Source organism: Apis laboriosa, unplaced genomic scaffold (assembly GCF_014066325.1).
Source record: "Apis laboriosa isolate Shangri-la unplaced genomic scaffold, ASM1406632v1 scaffold74_cov149, whole genome shotgun sequence".
NCBI classification, from domain to species: domain Eukaryota; kingdom Metazoa; phylum Arthropoda; class Insecta; order Hymenoptera; family Apidae; genus Apis; species Apis laboriosa.
Genome location: NW_025224330.1, coordinates 1,351,169 through 1,369,504, shown reverse-complemented (window position 1 = coordinate 1,369,504; position 18,336 = coordinate 1,351,169). Strand labels below are relative to the sequence as shown.

At 28.9% G+C, this 18,336-nt stretch overlaps 1 protein-coding gene and 1 long non-coding RNA gene across 2 annotated transcripts in view; one reads left to right on the top strand and one right to left on the bottom strand.

Annotated features, from left to right (window-relative positions):
* Nucleotides 1-1,616: 1,616 nt before the first annotated feature.
* Nucleotides 1,617-18,336, bottom strand: part of LOC122719366 (ubiquitin-like protein 3) — a 72,391-nt gene continuing 55,671 nt past the window's right edge. Inside the window, exons 2-4 of the mRNA XM_043945101.1 lie at nt 8,434-8,542; nt 5,791-5,955; nt 1,617-3,615 (exon numbers count right to left, since the gene is read on the bottom strand). Coding sequence (XP_043801036.1) covers nt 3,551-3,615; nt 5,791-5,955; nt 8,434-8,542 — 339 coding nt within the window. The 3' untranslated portion in view covers nt 1,617-3,550. The remainder of the gene's footprint in view (nt 3,616-5,790; nt 5,956-8,433; nt 8,543-18,336) is intronic.
* LOC122719370 lies at nt 9,043-10,688 on the top strand. The gene is made up of 3 exons (XR_006347575.1): nt 9,043-9,112; nt 9,502-9,961; nt 10,024-10,688. It is a non-coding gene; the product is annotated as an uncharacterized LOC122719370 (long non-coding RNA).

Sequence of the window (18,336 nt, the reverse complement as noted above, 5' to 3'; positions counted from 1 at the left end):
CATGATGCCATCAATGAAGAATCAAAACTTTTTGTACGTTGCTTGTACAATGGTATTATACGCGTATACTTCACTGGAACAAACGCGTGTAGAAATAAATCTATGATTTGATTCTTAACTGCTAGAAATTTTGATATGATGTAAGTGTGTGTAAGTTATATTCCTCATAGACTGTTTATAATTATTATTATTATTATTATTAATTATTATTATTTATTATTATTATTATAATTATTATTATTATTAATATTACCATTATTACTTTTTTTTGTATTTAAGAATACCATTTTATTTTCATTTATCATCTTTCTCGTTTAAACAGCAAATAGAATCAGGCGTATAGTTATATAATATAATACACTATTACAGTTTGTTTTTTTGTTTTTGTTCTTTTTTTAAATTAACCCCGCTTCCTCATGATCTTTTAGAAGTTCCATGGCATTCATAATTTTTTTTCCTTTTTCTTTTAATACTTGCTAGTCGTGGTGGGTACGTTACCATATGTATTTTTTTTTTTTTTTCATTTTCATTGCGTTCAGTGTGAGATCATCTTCGTAAAATATGACGAACATAAAGAAAACAACGAATATCGATATTTAGATACAGAGAGAAAGAGATGGAGTGATTGGTGGTATGAAGGATAATTATCTTGAAAATATATTTCTGAAAAAGATGGTTGTTCGTCACCGAATATTTTTCCAATCCGAATATTTTTTTTTATACAAACAATATATCGCACTAAATTTTTTATCATGTCACATTACTCAAAATAGTTCTTACAATAGACGAGGTAAAATTTCTAACGATTCACCGCAAAGAAAAGTTATCCTACTATTAATTTTAACAGAGTTTTATTTTGTTTCTTTCTTTCACTATCATTTCGTGTTTTAAATAAACACGTTTTATTACCCTTTTTCTTTTGCAAGATTTTAAAGTAATATTGTAACGTCAAAGGAACTGCAGCAAGCTTATTACAGAGTATATTCTTTCTTTTTTTCTGTTTTTTATACACATAATTTTTACTTTATGATCGAATAATAAATGGAAATCGATTCGCCTGTAAGAATTCTATAGCGTACGATTATTACTCGGATTCGATAATATCGATCATTAACTAACCTCAAAAAGTATGCATAGTAAACATCGTGTTTTTTTCTGAAATTCACATTTTTGTGTACTTATTGTTTGTGTGTGTGTGTATGTGTGTGATGTGTTTATCGCAACTTTTTGACTTACTCACTAAACAATTTATTATTTTTATAAACAGCATTCATACCGCTAATCTATCTCTTAATAGTACGTAAATAAAAGAGAAAAAAAAGGAAATATAAACAAAAACGAAAACAGCGACACCTTGATTGATAAATCGATAGCAAAAATATACGAAGGTATTAAAAACTTATTTAGATACTAAATACTTGTATTAATCATCCCTATAAACTTATAATCGTATCTGCATGCACTCAGCATACCAATTCTGTAAGTAGTGTAATTTCATGAAATATACGTTATATCATATTAAAAATATTACACATTTCACAAATATTTATGAGCAAAAAAAAAAAATACATTTAATAACACTATTTTTTAATATCATTTAACAGCATGATAAAAATTTTTTTTCTTAATTTTTGAGATTCGATAAATAAATCCTAAAGAACGATTCGAAAAAGAATTCTAAATTTAGAATTAACGATTTGATTTATAATTTTTTTCCTTTAGAATTTTTTTATAGAGAAAATGTCTGTAATCGATTATCGAGAAACACAAGTATCAAATTTAATTCATATAGAGCACATTCATATAAAGCATATAAGTTTGATATGAGTCAAGCAGATACAGATTATCTCGAACGTGCAAAAAAAAACACATTATTTGTCGACATTCCATACGATAATAAATTAAATAAACATCTGACCATCGTTTGTTTGACGATGAATTTCACTAAATAAGAACATTATATATATATATATATATTATATACACGTGTTATGCATTGGTAAGAGTCATACATTATACAGTAGTATAGTTGAGTATAGAATAGACTACAACTTATTGTAAAATGGTTTGGTTGGACCTAACTATAATCAATATTTGCGATATTGGTTATCTCACCTATAACATGAATTAATCTTTTGGGTCTATGAACATTTCTAGGCCCGAACGATAAAAAATGGACGGGTAGAAACAGAATAAAGTGGGAGAGAAGGAAAAAAAAAGAAAAGAGAAGAAAATTACAACGCGCGAATTTTAAAAATGGAAAAAAATAAGAATACATAAAGAAAAAAGAAATAATGGTGAATAGAGAAAAGGAGCTAACAGGAGATATATTTGAATGTTTATTTAATCATAACTACCATTAGAGATCCAATGTTCTTTTTCCTCTGTAATCTTATTCCAGAATACTAAACTCTCGAAGTGGCGTCATAATATTACTTTAAATTCATGTTAATAAAGTCTATCCTGTGTATGAGAGTTTAACTGCGTGTCAACATATCTCATACCATTATATATATATATAATTTTATATATATATAATATATATAATTTTAATAATAGTATGTATAATATATAATTATATTCACTACCTGCATATCACAACATAAATTTATCTCTCTCTCTCTCTCCCTCTTTCTTTCACACACACATACATACATACATACACTCTTTCTTCCTCTCCATTGATCTTTCAAATGCAACACATTCATTCATACACAACACATTCACGGATCCTGTCTACAATAATAATTACTATTTAACGCTGCAGTATAGTCGAATAGTGGTTGAGATTCTAAGCATCGTGTAGCGCCGTTCAACAGAGCGTATTTTCAACCCCTATTTCATTGAAAGGCTTTAACATCCTATTTCTTCTGATGAGGAATTCATTTTACTTGAATCATGTTCTCTTATATGTGGTATAATTAATAATAAATTGCAAAAGTGAACGAATCAAACAGGATGATCGTTGATGTTCCTTGAAATACGTAATTTCCTCTTGATTTCTGGACCGTGAAAGCTGAACGGCGTTTTCGATATTATGTGTTCCAATGCCGAACCAGGTCATCGATATGCCTAAAAACTTGACAATCTCTTTGACGCGATATAAGTTATAAATAGATTTTTGTGTACACAATTACTAAAACAAAATATAAAACAACATGTAAAAATTATGTTGTTTGGCTTACATTACAATTTCTTTTTAGAATTTATATGATGTTATAGACATATAAATCTGGCTTTGAAATTTTCCATTATATTTTTTTCTCTTCAAGAGACTGATGACAGAATTTGTTCACTTGGGACGGTGAACGATGTTTTTAGCGTGCGTTGCAGATGAACCAAAATAAATCCTTTTTTTTTTTATTTTAATTTAGATGAATCGGCGAAGGATGTGACAACTTTGCTTTGCTACAATGCTCACGAGGCTCAGCCACTAACAATGATACACCAGCGTCGAAACCTTAGAAACCATGGCTCAGCTTGAAGAACATGGGAGCTGGCTCTCACACGGAACGACCTCAAAAAATATCCAGGGCAGCCAACGTTTTCTTTAAAGTATGCAACAGGAAGCTGAGCAGCAACTACTCCCGCCGCCTTTACTTTTTTGCCTTTGATCTGTAACAGAGAAGTAATAGTTTTGTTATTCTAATTACAATTGAAATTATCTCTTATTTGAAACAGTTATTTTGAATGAAGAGAAAAAAAAAATAAAATAGATGATGAGATTTCATAAATTATACCGTTATTCTGAAATTTATAAATAAAAATACAAAAGGAAAGATCAAATAGAAAAATAGATGGATAAATTATATTTAAAAATTTTCAGCATTACACATTTTTTTATTTCTGATTAAATGTGATATAAAAGTAGCGAGTTGTGAATTTTTTTCGCGTGCGTGTTGTCCTCAACTTCCGCCAACAGACTATAAACCGAGACACGCGAACCCTTTTCTTTCTATTTTTCATTTCTCGTCAAGGAGGAAACACGGGTTTAAATATCGCTACAAAGTTGTCGTGTTTACCGAGCATAAATAGTTATTTGTCGTCGACAATAACAAAGATAATACCTCGAAATAAACAGCAATTAAGTACCATGAGTTCTGCCACGTAATTTCTTTTTCAAGATCGCGAAGAGATTGGGTTGTACAGGAACGACGATCGTGGACATTTGGATTGTACGGACATGGACACACTTTGGGATTTTTTTTTTTTTTTTTTTTTTTTTTTTTTTTTTTTTTTTTTTTTTTTTTTTTTTTTTGGAAGATTTTACTAATCATAATCAGGAAGCAGAATGTTGTCGGGCTGGTATGTGCATGTATCCGCCGTTAGGCAGAAGACCTGTAATTAGCAAAAGTGAGATTGGGATCTTTAGCTAATATTGGATATTATAATTTGTTATATTGAATAATCAATATATAAATAATATTAATAAATGTTGGCAATAAATATTTGCTGCATATTCTTTTATATTTATAAATTATTGATTTTAGAAAAGATAAATAAATTAATAATATTACTTATAATTTCAAATTTAGATGATATAGTAGATATATATGAAATTTTAATTAAAATACAAAAAAAATTAATAAAAATAAAATTAAATTGAAATACATATCTTAAAAGAATATCTTTAAAAAAATTTGTAAAATAAATGTATAAATATTTATAAATAAATATATCTCTAAAATTTCTAATATTTTAAATCTATTTGCAAAATCTGTTTAAAAAAGACATGGAAACAAAAGATGAAAAATATAATATAATATAATATAACATAATTTATATAGTAACCATAGGGAATGAAAAAGTAAATCGTTGTTATCTCGAGTGCACATAGAATATATTTATGGAGGATTAACGAGACCACACGGAGAAAGAAAAACAATATGTTGTGTAAATAATGTTGCATTCCATGTTTATTCCACGAGCACATGAATCATGTATAATAAAATAAAATAACTATATATTCATGGTTTTTCCTTAACTCTATCATATAACGATATCCGTTAATGCCTCATATTACGAAGTATATAGTAGATGAGAAACCATACGAAATAGGATGCGTCTTTCTTAAGTTTAAAAATATTAAGGAAAGAAAATAAAATTGTAGTATAAGTTAACCTAATATTTATATAATATTAAAATACACGGTATATACACTATTGTATTTTAGAATAGATATGTAATTTATTAATTTACCATAAACATCAAAATAGAATTAGGATTATTATATTAATATAAGATAATATAAAGATAATGATATAATCTTGTTTAATCTCTTTTGTTTCGATTATTTTTTTTTATTTATATAATATCACATATTTTTCATTTTGAATTCTATCAAATAAACATATCATCCTAATAATCTTTAAATAATTTTTAGGTGATGTCAAAGAGAAAGATGGAACTGTTCATGAATGCAAATATGATGATATAACTATATCAACATTTGGATATCATCCCTAAGAACCATTAAAGAAATTAATATGATACTGCATAGAATATATGGTTCTGTTATAAAAAAAAAAAAAAACGAATCGAATAGCTTTCACCTGATTTTAATAATAAGATCTAAACCTATAACTGATATTAAAATTATTCCAAAAAGCAACAATATTTAAAAATTCTTTTAGACAGCTATGCTCGCTCGAGAAAATCCACCATTAAAGGATTAAATCGCGGCTCTATATTGGTTCGGAACATAAAGGCTTTCCTTCCCCTGGCCAGAACTGTGCCTTTCATTTTTCTCCTGGACAGGATAAACAAAAAGATGGCTGGTCGATGATTTACCTTGAGAATTAGGCTCGGGAAGGTTTTCTCGTGGGACCAGATGCATCACCGTGGTTTTCCCGAAAGGAAGCCCAAGAGCACCGAGCGTGACATTGCTGTGCAGAAAACGGCCCTGGTAGATTAACCGCAGGATCTCCGCTTTAGCGACTGCTTCTTCCGCCCAGTCTGAAAAGACAAAGAGATAGGAATCTCGTATAAGATTTCGAAACGACCTTGCCTCGATTATTTTCAGCGTTTTCTATTGGTGGAACAACGACATGATGAAAAAAATAATAATAAGTTCATTGGACTTACAGAAAAGACGCGAGAATATTTCATTTTGATAATTTCATCAATCGCTTCTTGGTAAAAATTTCATGAACTTTCCTCGACTTTTAATTCATCGTCTGAATTTAATTCGTCGATGATGTAAAAGAAGCATAAAATGGCGCGCAAAAGAATTTAGAAAGATTCTATTGTGGACGTAAAAGATAAGATTATGACGTGACCTAATTATATTTCTTGAAAATTTGTGATGAATAGTAAGAAGAAGAAATTAAAATTGAAAATAAGAGACAAAAATAATTCAATATTATGTTATGTTTTTTAAAAATGCGTATGAAAATTTTAATAATTATGTTAAACTAGAAAAATAAAAATTATTTTATGCTTTTTCATTTTCACATTTTAAATATTAAATATTTGAAATTATTTTTTTGTAGAAGAAATATTTTTGTATATATTTCTGTATATAAATATATGTATTAAAAATATTTATCATAAAGATTATTTATATTTTTAATAATTTTAAGTTAAAATTTAACTTTTCAAATATACTACTATCAAAACATCATGATAGATTCAAAATATAAAAATCATATGTATTATTGAAATTTATTTTTAAATTTATTTTTTATACTTTTTGTAATATTTAATAAAAATATTTTTTTTATATCATTTTAACGCAAATTGTGACAAATTTTAATAGAATTTATTTAAGCATTCATAATACAGCATATAATATTCATAAATTATATAAATTATACATATTAATTATAAAACATCAGATAAAAAAAATGATACTAAATTGAATTATTATATATTATATTCAAAAATGAAAAAAAATTTTCTCTTGTATTATACAGACAACATGATCAAATATATAAAAAATTTGGTGCAGTTAATTATCAAATTTTTGGGCAATATTATCTAAATTAATTATATCAACAATAATAATTCTCGTGTAATTTCTCTTTTCTATTTTTCAAAACTAAAGTTAATTCCGACGCGACAATTCAAGATAGCAAAAGAGATGTTGCGGTCAGTGAATACATTTTAATATTAAACGGGTTACTTTTCAAGTATTGAGAAGATTTGCATTGAAACACGCTTCTTAAAAGAATGAAAACCCACTCGATTCACTTTTTACAGTATGGAAATAAAGGTAAGTCCAATTCTTTTTTTTTCTTGATTTTTTTTTAAAATTAATATATATAATGCTTACGAGAAACTTTGTATTTCGTATATAATAAAAATAATCTAAAATGAGATGTTATAAAATTGTAGATTAAAATAGAAAATAAATTTTTAAGAATTTTATCTTTTATTTTTTTTAATTTAAATTTATTATAAATAACATTATTTTATTTGCTTTTAAGAAACAAGAAACAATAGTAACATAACCTATAAAAAATTTCTAATACTGCATAATACTTGATATGTCGTTCTGAATTAATGAATTCTATAAAATCTATTTTTTATTATTCCGTATTTTTATCGTTAAACAAATATAAACATATTATTTATTTAATAGGTTTCTTCAATATATAATTAATAATACTTACATTATTTTTTCAAGGCATTCATAAAAAATTCAGAAAACAATAAAAATAATAAATGATATTTATAATTTTGAAACTTCTCTCTTGTTAATCAATTAGTTTTTACCAATTTCTTTTTTTTAGCGTAATTTTTATGCAAATCTCATTGTATAATAAATTATGTCAACAAATTTCTCATTCGGTTTCAAAATTTTTGCTTTGCTTGTTTCGCCATCTCGCGTTATACCATGCTTAATTGAATTGTACTTCATGCTTTTGATATATCTCACGATAGATGGCGATATTTTATGGTCTATATATTTCTGCGAGTGTTTTCAATTCTAGTACTTTCATGCTTCACGTAGCCTGACAATGATAGACGATGAAAATACAAGCGTAAAATACCATCGTATAGTGTGGATGAACAATAAACTACGTTTAATTTATTGATAGAAAAATATGTTCGTCTAATATATTGTACAATATAGTTATGGATAATTGTATAAGTGAGTCTTGTGACAAACACAACATTTCTATGAGTTTCTCGATGATAAGGGAATTTCTATGATACATCATGTCAAGTGAAATTTCGAATGATTAGATTAACACGACAGGAGACTTAATCGGATCGTCTTACACCATTGTTCAATATGATTATTTCGAATCTTGTAAATATGCAATATGAATTGATAAATATTGTCAAACTTTCGTAAATTTTATTTTATTTGTTCTTTTATTTATTTGTTTTTTCATAATAAAAATCTTTTATAAAAAGAATCATATAGTTGGTTTAATTGTTTCATGTATGAAATTATAATGTAAATAAATTTCAATAATAACGTACCTTCCGGCCAGTTTTCAAACACATGGTGCGCTATGTCCCCCGCAGAGTCGCTCGGACTGAATAGGAACTCTTTTGTCTTACCACTGACAAGAATGAGGCGTAGATTTATCTAAACAAGAAAAAAAAAACAAGGTTTCCTTAATATTTCAATTTTTTTGATCTTTTATAACAAAAAATATCGTGTACCGATATATTATCTCAAACATTAAAACAAATAAAATTATCTGCACAATTCGTTCAAACAATTTCATTAATCCGTCAATCCGTTTGTTTGCAAAATACTTGGACCAACAAGTCACTGTTCAGTTAACGTTTTAAATACAAAGGCAATTCTTTGCCTCTAGCTGCGATATTGACTTACAAAATGAACTCGAATAAAAGCGTCAGACGGTGACTATAGATCATCTCTAGCACCCTTCATACTCTCTTGCACGAGTACACGTGTCGTAATTCTCGTTCGTTTAAACCCTTCACCCTTAATCTTCATTTTCTCGTTGTGCTTTGAATCGCAAATGTCGCGCCCCTTCGTGGCGTATCTCTCTTACTTCGAGGGGTCCATAACAGAGGTCGCCTCTTTGGCTCGTCCGTTATAAGGACAAAGAAAAAAGAAAACGCGCTTGGGAAACGTTGAAAAAAAGCTTTGCGACAGGGAAACTCGAGGCGAAAAGGACTATAAGAGGTATTTAAGGTTTACATATGTGGTTTTTTTATTTATCTTTGCAAAGGAACATATGGTATGAAAAGGAATTAATTCCGACTTTTTTTTGTCTTAAATTTTCTTAATTTTGACTTTTATATTTCAATTCATTTAAATAATGAACAAAAGTTTTTTTAGATAACTAAAAGAAACAATCAAAATTACTAAAATGTTACAAATAATATATAATATGATAAATAATATGATATGAGAAATCAATATAACCTATAAATATGATCATGTTATATGATAACGATAAAACATTGAAATTAATCTTTTAACCTTTTATTTTTTACAAAAATTTTGTTCAAAGAGAAAAATATTTCATATTTTGTACAATAAGATCGTAAACATAAGTTCATTATTTCCAGGAGATCTAAGATTCCCTTAAGAGACTTCAATTGACTTAAGCAAGTCACCAGCCACGTTTCATTCGCACAACAACGAGAACAATTAAGACTATATTAATCATCTATTTCTCTCTTTCTTTATTTCCCTTCTCTTTGACTGAGTCGACAAATTACGGTCAGTGGCCGTTTTACGGACGCAAATTCAATTACCGTTTCGCACAGAGACCGGCCAACATAAATAATTACCAACGAAGCCAGACTCGTGGTCGTTCGGAGGAAGTAAAATAGATGAATAGAAAAAGAGGAAGAGAACTTGTGATTCTTCGTGGTTTTTGTGATCGCAAAAATCCGATGCTAGCGTTGTAACAGCATAAATCATTGTTATCTAGTCACAAATAATCGATGTTATCATATAAGAATTATTTGAGACTTTGAGACTTTCATTATTGATCAAATTTAAAACTAGGAATTTCAAATTTATGTAAGTAATCGATTTATTTTATTCAAATACAATGATAGATTATTATATTTTGATATCCATAGATAATGTTGTATAATATTTCATCTAAAGTGAATTCAAGTGTTGACTTCTATAAGTTCATCTATGAGAAAATTAATTACATCATATTATATCATCTTGAAACCATTCAATATTTATTTGAAACGTTTTTTGATACTTTTAAAAACAAACGATATTCTAGATGATGAATTTAAATGAAAATAGTAAGTTAAAAAATATCATAATATAATATTTCTTATTAAGAAATTTATTTTAATGCTAAGCTTTATCATGTTTGAATAATAGGATTTAAAATATCGAACTTTATGTGGACGTAACGCTGCTTACATTCGTTGCTTCGAGGACGCTACTTCATCTAACATTTGAACGTTCCCTCTACAATCGTGTTCTTTTGCAATAATACTCCATAGTATTTTATTCTCAGTACCCCCTTTTCTCTACAATGAGCTCTTTTGTAGCCGTTACTGTATCGTCTTTTATCATTCTTGTTACGTTTTTCATGTTTCTTACTCAACTGTAGTAATGAGCATTCAATGAAACTCCAGGATTTTAAATCGTGCTTTGAAACTTCAAATGCATACAAGATGAATATAATAGAAACTTAATCATGGTTTGTGCAAAATTAAAAAAAAATAAAGAATGAAATAAATTACCGACAGTATAATATACATAAACAGAAAGATTTGAAATGAATAAAATATTATTTTTTGCAAATATTATTTTCTCTTTCATTCAACGTTTTATTTTCGAGATAGCATCTTTCTGTTTTCGTAAGAAAAATTAAAGGAACATATATTTATATTTATTAATTTTAAATCTAAATATAATTTATACATTAGGATATCTCATGAGACTTCAAATTCTGGTCAAAATTAATTTTATATATATTGTATCTCTGATTTTCTTTACATTCTTTATATTCTCAAGAAAATTGAAAAAAAAAAATAAAGTTTAAAATTCCTTAATTAACAAATAACGGATATTCGAAAATATTCCTTAAGTCCAATGATGTTCGATAATAAAAAATTAATTAGCGATAGCGACTCGTGAACTCTGACTCAGTCCAATCATAAATATAATTTAATGCTATACAAAAGTTCATGGTATGCCGTTAGATCGTACTTTATAATTAATCCGCGCGAAATGGGATCTCGTGGGTAACGATAGACCCGGACAAATATTTCCGCTTCTACTGCAGCGTGCACCGGTATTCCGCCATAAAAGCTCGTCGTCCCACGCGAGACAGTTTCAAAACACGTGGCGCAACACCACCTCCGCATCTCTTCCCTTTCACCCTTTTCCTGCATTCCTCTTTTTTCCTTCGTTTCGTTCCGTTGTTCCTGCTCCGGCAAGAAACGAAAGCATCAGATAGGGATGGCAAACTTGGTCGCACCTGTGTGAACTAGGGTTTTTAAAGACACACACACAGGTATAAAGATACACGACTGGGTAGCCGACGACGAGAGGAAAACGTGTCGGTTTTAAAACGGTTGAAGCTGCAAGATTTTTCGGAGCGGAGTTGCTGTGGGTGGTGAAAACTTCAAAGGGACTTATTCATGCGGTAGCATTCGATACTCGGTTTTTTACCGTGCTACACACGCTTGTAGTTAGACGCTCGTTGGACGGAGTGTGTTTAAGGGAAAAGAAGCGTATGTGTTGTGCTACCTGATGCGTCATCCACGACTGGATGCTTTTAAAAAGCTGTGGAGGGAGAAAAGCTGTTTCAGCTTGACAACACTTTCCGGCCTCCCGGTTCCTCTGCGTAGAGAAGTTCAACCGCATGTTCAGTAACAATTAGTTCTCAAAGATAAAACGATTAGAAGAAGAGAGAATAACAGAGGATAGGAAGAGAAAGAGAGAGAATGTATGTATAATGTCCCACGAATATGATGAAGAATAATGTTAAATATGGATTTATACAAGGTTTTGAAATTGATAGTATATAACCGATAAGAATATAACTGTATGAAAAAATGAAAATTGCATAAAAAAGTTTTATATTGAAAAAAATTTTTTTAATAAATTATTCTTTTGTTGGATATTGTATATATATGATTTAATATTAGTTTGGAATATTATTTGACACTTATATAAAAATATTAATTTTTAAATTATATCAGAAGTGACAAAAAGTTTGTTTTTTTTATATTTCTTATTATTACGGATTTATTAAAAATTTTATTATGAAAAAAAATATCGATTATTTATTACGTTATAAACGAGACGAAGATAGATTGAAACAGTTTTATCTTTATCACAACGCCGTGTTGCTTCATCTATTGCAAATTTAAATTGCTTATAACTTAATAAATAACCCTTAATCGATATTTCTATATACTAACCTTGGCCTCCAGAATCGATCCTCCAAAAGTATCTCATGTATATTATATTATATTAACACATATATTTACTTAAAAAAAAAAGAATGAGAACGAATAGAATTTGAATTCTCAACTTTTCGGTCAAAAAGTCAATCGAAAACTTTCTTATCTACGTTACAATATCCTTAATTCCTTAATTCTTTCTTATTTAATAAACAACAAAATTCCTATATCACAATATTACGACGTATATCATAAAATACATTCTGTATATACATTATGTTAAGAAAAGAGTGAGTGAGGGCGAACGAGGCAGATTAATAATAAAAAGGGAAAATATTGACGAGTACACGTGTAGTCGATAGTCGTCATGGACGCAGTGCAAAAAGGGATAAAAGAGGCGTTTCGCGACACTATGTAGGGAATGAGCTTTCTCTCCTGTAACGCAGTTGGTTCGTAAAGTGATGCTTTGAAAAGTGCCGCTTTAAAAGATGAATGTGTAACGGTGGCCTTCGTCCTCGACGTGGTCCTTTCCTTTATTTGCACGATGAGTTTCGGAACTTTGAAAGAAAGCCGAGTGAAGCGGACAACTCGCCTCCGACACTTGGTTCTTTTTCTCTTTTTCTTCGTCGTTTTCTTTTCTTTTGGCTAATTATCGTGACTGAAGAATAGCGACTCATTTCCTTTTTCTCGATAGAATGGGAGAATGGGACTTTCCACTGGTGTCGAGAAATCGCGTGTAATTGATAAATTTCTTTTTATTTGTTCTCTTTGTGAGATACGTTGCTGCATAAATGTTCGGAACTATAAAACATATTGAAGAAAGTATTTATATATAAAATGTAAAGAGAATAATTTAACTGTAAATTTCTTTGTATTAAAAAAATTACTCAATTTTAGGTTAGGTTTCATTTATGATATGAAAATATGATAAATTGTTTCATTTAAATAAATTATTAAGATTGTTAAAATTTTATTATACTTATCTGTTCATATTATTTGTTTTAATTAATAATTCTTAATAATTCTTAAAAATATTCTTAAAAATATGATAAATTGTGATTTAGATATGCAACATCTTAGTTCTCTGCTATCATAATATATTTTAAAAATGCTCAATTGACAAGATAAATCTATAATATTTTTTTCTCCCTGTAAAAAACAAGATAATAATTCATACAAATTTAATCATTATTCATGTCATACAAATTTAAAATAAATTTTTTTTTCACAGCAAAAGTCTTATTATAATATCCAAATAAAAATTAAATAAGAAGTAAGAAATATATATCATAATTTTATTTCAAATCATTCAAATCGAAAAGATATCGCAAATAAAACAGAAACGAAATTATTCAATACAAGACATACTTCGAAAGTTTCTCTCATTTTTTGAAATATACATTGAAATCGTGTCGAATTTTTTGTCATAGAAAATCAAAGGAAAATTACTAATAGAATTTAAATAGAAAAGAGAAAAAAAAATAAAAAGAATAGGATAGAAAGAAATAAAATATAATATAGAATATTTTCAACGAATTACAGATGAATCTACTTTAAACTAATTTCATTACTAATTAAGGGTACCACAATACCTACAACACATTGCTCGTGGCGTCACTTGTAATAACAACGTGCAACTGCTCCCGAGAGAACAATCGAACATGGACTATCGATCGTTGCGAGAACACCAATTTGTATTATGCATCGTGTTGTGAGCACCGATTCTAAACGGCTGCCCTTGCTATCGCGGAAACCGGGTTCTGTTTGTATAAGCTGAATTTGGAATCAGAAAGCCTAACAATCGAAAACTCTCACCCATTTTCCGATCAGCATTCAATCGGTTAGTGGAATCTAGGGTTTACGATTTTCTTTATCGATGAAACTGATTTTTTGAGGTTATGAATAAATTCCATATGAATTTGTGAATTATATGAATGAATAATTCGATCGATTCGAGTGAGATTTCTTAGATTTTAATCGAAACTTTATTATAATTTTATTTTGCCATTTTTGTTTTTTATTTTTTTCATTTTCTTCATTTGGATTTATTCTTATTTTAATTAATAATCATTAAAATTTTTTTTGCAATAGAATTTTTTGAATACAAGTTTTCAAGAAGATTATTTTCAGGAAGCTTTATACGATCTCTCTACAATTTGCAAGCTTTCAATTTTATACGAAATCTCTCTATTTCGACGCCAAGCGTATTCAGTTTCACTTTAAACGCAGTAGCACAATACATACTCTTCTAAAAATTATTCGCACGTTGGAAATGCATTTCACCGTGTCAAGCGCAACGAATGTCCACTCTATCCATTTCATGTCGATTCGACTTACCGGTGCACGAAACAAGTAAAATCTAACGAAAACCAACAAGTCAATAACTTTTTTCGCCTGTCCAATCTTCAATCTTTTTGGAATTTTGAAAAATAAATACGTAGAGATTGAAATGACTGAAAATCACTCGTAATTCTCGTGTCTCTTGTTCAATGTGAAAAAAAAAGTTTTATAATATACGGTCGATACATCTGGTTCCGTTTTTATCGGTAATATACACGAGATATTCGAGAGAGTATAGTAAATGTGTCAAAAATATCACATCCGTAGTACATGACGTGAAATTCAGATTTTATTTAAAAAAAAAAAAAAGGTGAAAAAAGACAGAACGAGAGAAATAGACAACGAGGGAATGATAGAAATATTTTCTCCGAGTTTTGTGATACACATAACGATTTTTCTCTTTTTTCCCGAAGTATCCAGGTTAAACGTTTCGGTACAAGATGAACACTTTGAATACACTGAAATATTATTTTCAATAGAATTCCTATACAATTTAGACACTAATACCGCGATCTGTTTGATTAGGATCAAGGTTGCAAAAATTTAACGACACGTTTATCAATGCAGATAGGTTAAGTGTACTCGTTACACAGTTCGAGTGTTAAAGCACTCGTTAAGCGAACGTAACGAACAGAGCACTAGGCTGCGCGCGCTTCGTTATATCTTTTCCATTTGCAGTGAAAAGCATTTGTCGCAACAAGAACAAGATGCAAAATGATGAGAAAGAAAAAAAGAAAAATTGTGAATTCACGTTGGCAATTCATTATTGGAAATAACATTCCTTTAATTTTATAATTTATGAGAATGTCTTTCAATTATTACACTTTTTAAAAGTATTAAATCTTTTTTTAAAAATTGAGGTTAGAAAATACAGTATTTCTGATGTAATATTATATTTCTTGTCTTGTTTTGTGCTTTTGAAATTTTTAATTGTTTTAAATTCCATTTGAATTTTATATTCAACTATTAATTTTATATTTAAAATGTAAAATTTTGATATATCTTTTTAAAACATTTATAATATTATTTTTCTTTTAAAACGCAGGATATTAAATTTAATTTATCGTTGAAGATATTATTAAAAAAAAGTATAACCATTAATTTATCCAAAATGAATATATAACTGGTTCATTAAGATTACAAAAATTTTCTTTAATAATTTTCTTGTCTAACAAATGTATTTTGGTATCGTGCAAAGGATCACCCTATTAGTCAAGGCATAGCCCGCCTAGAGCTTAGAGCAGCTCATATTTCAATCTTTCTCCTTAGTGAAAAAACACTGGAGGCTGAGGATTGAAGGTAAGCTAATACCAATAGTTCCTTTTTTCATTCGACATCTGTTCAAAGTCACTTTCAAAACACTTGTGTATTTTTCATGCCTTACTAGATTAATTATGACACAAGGCGTAATGAATCCATTAGGATGTTTATCTATTAAGAAAATACATATGAAATCCCTAATTGAATTATCTCCCTGATAAGAGAAAAAATAATTCTAGGCTCACGTGATGATGATATATCAAAAATAAAAAATAGATATTTATTTTTTATTATTATGAAGAAATGACTTGATTTCTTTTTAAATGATTAAATCAATTCTAAAAGAATTAATTTAATTAGAATATTAATTAGAATATAGAATATTAAAAATAATTATTAAATCAAAGATCATTTAAAAAAAAGAACTCTACAAAATATATCTTTCAATATACTATGTATCTATGTACATATTATTGTATATTCAACCAATAAGGTAACTATAATGAATATAATTATTCACGTTTCTAAGAACTATTCTAAACAGATCAGTGAAGAAAAATATTATAGTGGAATCTCTAATTAATTTTTGTATAGCAAACTTATAATAATTCCAAGGTAATAAAACTGATTCAAACTTGCTTTGTCATTTTAGAATCCAGTGCACGAAGGTTATGGTTTATTATGGTCACGTTAAAGTAGCGAATGTAAGAAATAAGTCTTTAAAATTCTAGGTCAGAGTTGCACTCGTGCGAAGCGTTGCACTCAAAACTGGAGTGTAAAATGTCCATGGAAGAATGAGCTGCTCTTGTATCGCACTATGTAGGCGACACTATTTCGCTCACTAAGTTCAGATATCGTTTTTCATCGTGTATATCTCATGGACAGTGCTGCGATGTTGCCATCTTAATGCTGACACGTCGTCTTTCAAGGCTCAAGAGCTCTGATTACTCTTTCTCTGATCGCTCTCAAATTTGCTAACTATTTTAGATTGATATATTGTGAAAAATATACAAATTTCGTCAATTGATTTGTGTTTTAAACAAAATATAACTTAAAAATATTTTCATAGAAAACGATTAATAATTTCTCTCAAAAAAATATTAAAGTATTCATTCTTAATTTAAGAAGAAATTTATTAATTCAAACATACAATCGGATATATATTGGATATACATAGTCAGAATGTATCATTGCTATAAGTCCTACTATAACTTTATGAGGCGTAAAAGACAAATCCAGATGTCAGATATGAGAAGAATGGAAAACGGGTTTTAGCTTACAAGGAACTTAATCGAGACAACGTTGTTCCGAAACGTGTTAGATCGGCCACCGGGAAAAGATTAAAAGCAACAATTTGAATAAGAAGCTTAACACGGCCGACACAATAGTAATTCCGCGCAATTTACATACTTAAGCGCCGGTTGAAACAGGTCACCGCGTCATTACGTAAATACTCTGGAGAAAGAGGGCGTTTCACGCGGAAATAGTGGTATAGTCATTAACAAGTTGTACACAGTGTGAATAGAATAGAAAAATATATAACTATTTCGATCGATTTCCGATTAATCGATTCTTTTTTGGTGGAAAAAGGAGGAAAATAAATTATATGTGCATATGATTTTATTTGGATATTTTATAAGAAATTTGTTTTATAATTTTTATAATTGATCATTTTTTAAAACATGGACTTGCAATCTGTGAATCATGATCCTCAAAAGGATTGCAAAATAATTTCAATATTTATAATGAAAATTTTCACATAAATGATTTATCGTTTATTGTGGAAGATATTAAAAAAATATCAAAGATCTTTTTAATTTTCATTAAATCTGATTTATTCTTAAAAATAAAATTAAAGATCAATTTCTAATAAATTCTACTTTTTTCCAGAATAATTTTCATTCAATAATAATTCTTCATATCAAAATCATTCCACGTTTGCATCTAATTTAATAACATTCGTTAAGATGATCCTCTCTCGGCGGCGAGATCACCAAGGACTGCTATTCGACAAACAGGAAACAAAGAAGGAAGAGACAAATGGTCTAATAACGAATAGAAGCATGTATCGGGGGAAGTTTACCTTGATTTGGGGAGAGTGCACGTCATAGGGTCGAGGCTACGATATAACTACGTCAGGATTCGTAAACTGGGTCATTGGGGCATTCGAGTGCATTTATGTGCATATGCATAGAGTATGACCTAGATTCGGGTGCGCGCGACCGTGCTCGCCCTTCGCCTGAAAGCGTTGTGTGCGTCCGTCAAAGAAGCTCGTCGAAAAATACGAGCCAGGTTCCGTGAATGTATGTCGATACCATCGGGACTTCCGAGTGAGACAGAGCGGGAGAGTCAAGCGGCGGCTGCTGCTCTGCATCATCATCCCTCTATGCTGTATTCTTCAACCATTTTTTT